The 6,796-nt window shown below is 36.5% G+C and overlaps 2 protein-coding genes across 3 annotated transcripts in view; both read right to left on the bottom strand.

Annotated features, from left to right (window-relative positions):
- LOC112021766 (uncharacterized) overlaps positions 1-3,748 on the bottom strand; it is a 6,623-nt gene extending 2,875 nt beyond the window's left edge. Inside the window, exons 1-2 of the mRNA XM_065766026.1 lie at positions 3,737-3,748; positions 1,402-1,758 (exon numbers count right to left, since the gene is read on the bottom strand). Of these exons, the coding sequence (XP_065622098.1) occupies positions 1,402-1,758; positions 3,737-3,748 (369 nt within the window). The remainder of the gene's footprint in view (positions 1-1,401; positions 1,759-3,736) is intronic.
- The window catches only part of LOC111988598 (F-box/kelch-repeat protein At3g23880), an 8,811-nt gene extending 3,711 nt beyond the window's left edge, over positions 1-5,100 (bottom strand). Inside the window, exons 1-2 of one of the 2 annotated variants that reach the window (XR_010625997.1) lie at positions 3,737-5,100; positions 1,402-1,758 (exon numbers count right to left, since the gene is read on the bottom strand). Coding sequence is in view for 1 of the 2 variants with exons in the window: in XM_065766031.1 (XP_065622103.1) it covers positions 3,777-5,024 (1,248 nt within the window). In the remaining variant the exon portion in view is untranslated. Of the gene's footprint in view, positions 1-1,391; positions 1,759-3,736 lie in introns of those variants that run through there. The other variant, XM_065766031.1, reaches the window with a different exon arrangement.
- Positions 5,101-6,796: the final 1,696 nt, after the last annotated feature.

Here is a 6,796-nt window from a genome sequence, read left to right as displayed (position 1 = left end):
CAACAATGTCAAGTAGGCATACAGTCATATGATATTCAAATTGGGCTTATGGAAATCCTATATGATGGCCAAATGTTTGAAGTACACCTGTCAAACTTAATTTTGATTCAAGAATTGCAGAAAACAAACTGCATAGGTTTTTTAGTATGTGTACTAGACAGAAGAAGCAGAACTTGCCTTTGTGTTAGATCCTCATTCCATTTCCCTGTGTGTGTGTGTTTGTTCATTCTAAAATAAAAATGTTGTTCAATTGGCCATGCTCAGCACCAATAAAACTTGTCTCCCACCTAAGCTTCACCTGCCTATGGCTACAAGAATGCATTGGGATCACTTTTTTTTTTTTTTTGAGAAGAGCATTGGGGTCACTTAGATACATATATATGCTATCACAAACACTTACTTTCAGTATACTTTTTATACAGCTGACCACAATAACAACAACAAACACTACATTTAAAACTCCATCCAAAAAAAAAAAAAGACGTCCATGTAACATTTGCAATGTTGCAGAACTCTTTGATTCAACTTATGAAATAAGCCATCTGATACTCCAATACTTAGGCAATCAGCATTTCCAATACATGGAAAGGCTAACACAAGACAAAGTTTGTGTATTATCTCATATATGATGGGAACAAAGGCAGTACTCATGCTTGTTTCACGACTCACAACTAACAGAAAGATTCTCTTCAGATTTTCAAAGAAAAAATACTTCCATATGTGCAAAACAGTAAATTTCTGTCTTAACCAAATAAGCAAACAGTTAAATAAATAACTTTCCTAGCTTTTTGAGTGACATGCAACTAGGCTACCAAGTAATTTCATGTCAGTCCTGATCTTAAGATACTGCACTTGCAAGGTAAGTGGGTGTTCCCTACCATGTGATAATGTCAATCAGCTGGAGCTGGAGGAGGGCTGTTCCCTATAATTAAACCTATGCATGGCACATCAGAACTTGGCAACATGGAAATTCACTTCCTAAATCAGTCGGTATATAACTTCAATTAACTAACTTGAAATGGTAAAGTTCACTAGATTAATAAGACTTTCCAAATCAGATGAAATTCAATTTGCAGCAAAAGACACTAAATTGCTGGTTCCCTTTCTAAACAGTAATTCTTCATGCAATGATGTTTATTAATTCGGCAACAACTTAACAGTGATAACTGATATGTGATTCATCTATTTAATAGACAACTGCACTGTCTGCACACCAAAGATAAAATTTTGCAGCTCTTTGCTACAACATATCCAGTTAGAATAGACAATGGACACAGCACATCAAGATGAAAATTCAAAATTACCAATTCTTTTCACAAAATCTAGACAAGAAAATTACACGTATGAAAATGAAGGTAAACAAAAAAATCTCCATCACATACAACATAATACCAAATATACCTGCCTGCTAGTAGGGCAGAAGTTAAGCCAAACTGGTCTATTTCTATACTTATGGCAGCTAGTGCCCTTCTTCTTGAGTAGGCTTCCAAACTTTCCGAGCATAGGCTTCTTCTTCTTATGTTGCTGCTGCTTTGATGGTGGGCTTCCACCATCATTAATGTTTTCTGTAGAAGATATCCCATTTATCTGATCAAAGTTCTCACCTCCTTCCATCTTTGAGTCCACTTCCTCTTTGTTGCATTCCTGTTCTGCTTCTCTCTCTGGAAAAAATTCTTTCTTTTCAATCTTGCAGCTCTCCCACATCTCAAATTCAACTTCTACCCAGTCTTCTTCCTTTTCTTTGCTCTCATCCTCCTTCTGCAAAATATACAACAAAAACCACTTTATTATTTATTTTATATTATTTTAATAGGCCTGTTTTATATCATTATTTTATTAGTAAACAACCAAGAGATTCTAGAAAGTTAAAATAATTATTATAAATTTATATAATTATACCAATTTGAATTAATAGAAAAAAAAATTAATATATTTTAATACTATTTTGAATTACTTTTAACAGGTTTCTCTTTCTTCTTTTCCTTGATTTAAGACCGATTGTGTACGACTTAGCACTGAAACATACGGAATTGTATATACCAATTATTTAAATTAATTAGACATTTATAAAATTATAACGAATATATAGCTATCCTAGCAATTATTTCAGAGAGAGAGAGTGAGAGAAAACGAAAAAAGGATTTTATTTTTGGTTCCCTACTCATAAAAATCCCCTGGTGCTTATTTATTTATTTGTTTTTCGTTTTCAAGTTTGAAAAAATAGTGTATAACTTAGTTATTCCAACGCATATAGTCTGCCACTTAAGTCTCCTTATTTCAGGTAATTTGAAATGTTGCCGGAATGGCCTCCTTAAGGATCACCTTCCATCACCATGGATCAAGCCAAAAGAAAATACGAGAACCACAACCCACCTCAAACTTGATGACTTTAAAAAACCTTTAAACCCATTCTGAATTGTTTCCCTAAAGATACACCATAGGTTTCAACTTTGAGTTTCTTTCAGTCTCTTTTTTTCTTTTTCTTTTTAGGGATAAATGAGTACTTCATTAAAAATAACATAAGTGAAACCACCCTATTACATGGGGGATAGCTACAAACAGAAAAAACAAAAATAAAAAAGGACCAATTATAGAAAAATAAGATATAATAGCTACTACAAAGGATTAATGTAGACCTAGAGAATTTAGAAACGAAACTCTAGAAGCCTTGTGAGAGAGGACAACAGAGACGTTGAATCCACTCGTATAAGGATTTCAACAATAAATATTTCAACTTTGCCACACTTAACTCCTGCTTATCAAAGCAATGAGCATTCCTTTCTCTCCATAAACACCACATGGTCATTCCTAGCCCTACCAATTTTATGGGAATAGAGAAAGCCAAGAAAATAATGTAAAATCTCCGTCTCTCAATCATGGACTGATCTGGTAAAGAGAACGTCCCAATGAATAACTCCATTAGTCCAATGCATATAGTGGGCCAAATAAGTGTCCTTATTTAGGGCAATTCGAAACAGTGCCAAAAAGGTCCCCTTAAGGATGACCTCCCCACAGCATGGATCAAGCCAAAAGTGAATATGACAAACACAACCCACCTCAGACTTGATAAGTTTAGAAAACTTGTTACATTCATTTCGATTATGTTTCCACAAAGACACACATAGGGCATAGCTACAAACTGAAAAACGAAAGATTTTAGCAAAATAGGAAATAAAAACTACTACAAATGATTAATGTAGACTTAGAGAATTTAACAATAACTATTTAAACTTCACCACTCTTAACTCCAACCGTCAAAATAACGACGATTCCTCTCTCTCCATAAACACCACATGAGACACCAGGCGATCGCGTTCCAAGTCCCCCGCTGCTTCTCCCACCAAACCTCTCCCTCAAAGAAGACAACATTTCATGTACCATTTCTTTTTTCTATTCCTTTTTTATTTATTTATTTTTATTTCTCTTTATTCTTCCTCTATCTCTTTTGCCATATCTTTTTTTATTATTAAAAAAAAAATTGTTAGATAGCTCTAATGAGTTCTTTTTATCACTACAACAGAGACACACACAAGCAAACAAGATTATTTTGGCCCATCATTTTTATTGGTTCACTATCTGTGCAACAATCATTCATAAACACTATCAAATACTAATATATCACAGCCACAACCATAAAAGGATCATATATATCCAGGGCATAAATAATGATTTTAACAATACTAACATGCCTACTGCAACCAGTAAATGCATGACAGAAGTTTCAATTCGTACATACCTGTGATGACATCACTTGTTATACACATAGCACCATCTTCTCAGTAAGAAACCAGATTTTCTCCATCAAGTAAAGCAAGGTTCTCCATGTAAGCAGCTATGTCTAAACGATTATCAATGTGATTACCAATGTAACTAATCTCCTTCTCGTGTAGAGTTTCAGGGTCTATTAAAAAAATCTTATCTTTGCTCTCTAATTTACTGTTAGTAGAAACCAGCTGGGACCTTTTTCGGACTAGAATTAAACAATACTTGGTGAAACCAATGAAATTAAGAGAGCTTTCAACTGGTACAACACACAGTTTATTCCAGGAATCAAACACACCACACTCCCTCATCACCCAAATGGAGCATAAAAGCATGCTATGTGGTTGCACACTTCTTTCAAATTTAATCAAAGCCAGCTTTTCCTTGAATGACGTAAGACATTTTGTAATACAACTTCCTTCATCATCAGGCAGTGGTAGCTCTTTGAATTTCTCACTATTGACATCAAATGACAAAATCATAGAAGTAAGCCGCCACCCTTGCCCATCTCCTTCTTCAATTATTTCTATCATCCAATGCAAATGTCCACTCACAAATGGGAATGTCAAAGTATAATTAAAGTAGTGGGCCAAAACATTGGGTCTCCAGGAGATTCCAAGTTCAATTCTTTTCCATGAATCCGAACTTAATGAGTACACCTCAACCTCAGGGGGAGGTATCCATTTGATACCAGTCCATGAAAACCTGGCAACCTTGTAGTCATTATTCAGGGAATCATACCCAAATCCGTGTGCCACATTAAGCACCTGGGTTTGGTTCAAGCAAGTATTGGGCAACCTCTTAAATTTTCTAATACTGGGGTTCCACAAGTATACATCGTTAGACTTTGGTGTGATAAAATCAGTGAAACATAATATGCCATTACAAGAACCCACTAAACTGGCATACCCAGATTGAAAAGTGAAGGGAATTCTAAACTCGGATATGGTTTCGAAGGTGCGGTCGAAAGCGAGCGTACAGATTTGACTGTGAGGGCGATGAAAATAAGCCCTGTGAACAGAAGTCCTGGGCATGTAGATGACATAACCACCATCATGATTGTTGTAGCACAGCAAGTGGGTGGAGATGAAATTGGGGTTGGTGATGTAAGAGTACCAGGTTTTGCAAACGCACCTGAATCTTAGGAGGGATTTCACTGGTAGTCTTGCTAATATTTCCAACACGATTTCGTCTGGAAGATCATCATGCTTCGTCCTACGTCGGAGGATTATCGGTGGTCGTGCTTCTTTCTTTTGGGACATTTTCTAACGGAAGAGTGACTCTTTCAGTTTGTGTCTCTTTCACTCTTTTCTTCTTCTTTTTTTACATTCACTCTCATTTTTATTTTTATTTTTATTTTATGAACCACTCTCATTTATTAAAATGGGTTCATTTTAAAAATATAAATATTTTTTAACATCAATTGTGGTTATTTTCCTTTTCTTTTTCCCTTAAATATTCTTTTAAGTATTATCTTTGTTGTAAAGAAAAAAAAAATCTGAAGAAAAAGAAAAGAAAATAGTCGAAAATTGAAAAGAAATAAAATTTATAATTAGTTTTCTCTGTTTCTGAGAGAGTGGGTTCTCCTTCTTCTCTTAGGCAGTAGAACTGTCGTCCCTTCTAGTAAGGCTTGTCTCTCCCCTCTTGTAACAACGTTACATGTAGGGCTAGTGGTTTCTTCTCTTTCTTTTGGGGGTGGGGAAACACTTTATAGGTTTTATTTATTTGTTATTGTCAGTCTTTTTTGTGATAGTATGGAGGATCTATCCAGGCAATGGAGTTGTTTATCCCTTTCTGAAAGGGAAGGGGGTGATATAAGTTTTAAAAAGGATCGACGTCGGCAAGAGTTCATCATTGCAGTGTTGTTCCTTACTAGGCGTGCTCTCAATATGGATGCAATAGGCAGAACTTTCAAACCTCTTTGGAGATCTCAAAATGGTTTTCAGATTAGTAATGAAGGGGGTCACAAAGTTCTTTTTGTTTTCAACAGGGAGGAGGAAGTTGATAGAATTATGTCCACTGGGCCGTGGAGTTTTGACAAGTCCCTTGTGGTATTACAGAGGTATGAGAGGCATATAGTTCTTGAAGATCCAAGCTTTGACAAGGTAGCTTTTTGGGTGCAAGTCCACAATATCCCCATTAGCTACAGAACAAAATCAGTAGCAGAGGATATTTGTGAAGCCATTGGGATAGTAGACCATTCAACAGACACTTCAGATTGTGAGTGTGGGAATTACATTCGAGTAAGGGTTACCATTGATGTCTTTCAACCACTCTGTCGAGGGAGAATTATCACTCTTGAGGAAAATGAGAAAGTGTGGGTTACATTCAGGTACGAGCGACTCCCCAATATTTGCTATTGGTGCGGCTGCCTTGTTCATGGGGATAAGGAGTGTGATCTGTGGATCCAAAGTAAGGGTTCTCTTCAAAAATCCTCCCAACAATTCGGATCATGGTTAAGGGCAACCTCGTCGGGGCCATCAAGAGGTAATGTAGTCCGAGTTTCAGGTTTTTATGAAGATAGGAGAGAAAATTTATCCTCACGGTGGAGGAGGAATGAGAAGCAATGGCCAACTCCGGTGACCACCCTAGCAGCAGCTAGCTCAACGGACAAAGAAACTATGGATATGGAAGCAGATATTGAGGAATTTCCCAATTTGCATGCAATTGAGTCCACAATCCAAAAGGAAAGTGTAAGCCCGAAATTACAGGATCACAGAAATAAAGGGATTTCTTTCTCTCAGCAATTGAAGGATATTGATAAAGATCTTGGCATTTATGAAGATCCCTATATTCCAGCCCAAACCGAGGAATTTCAGTCCCATCCGAAAGAGTCTCCACTTAATGATTTGGACACGCTGAGGAAGGATTTAAATAAAAACCTTTGCATGTCACGTGCCCCTTTGCTAGTTCCCCCCTTGGAAAAAATACCAGTCACCCCTCTCTCGGATATCACTAATTACTAGACTTCACGTACAAATGTTGATACTCCCCATCAGGTAACTTGGAAACGCTTTCCTCGTTCAACCATTAG

Source organism: Quercus suber, unplaced genomic scaffold (genome assembly GCF_002906115.3).
Source record: "Quercus suber isolate HL8 unplaced genomic scaffold, Cork oak 2.0 scaffold_675, whole genome shotgun sequence".
Taxonomy (NCBI): Eukaryota; Viridiplantae; Streptophyta; class Magnoliopsida; order Fagales; family Fagaceae; genus Quercus; species Quercus suber.
Note: the sequence above shows the minus strand (reverse complement) of the source record. Positions and strands in the feature narration are given on the sequence as shown.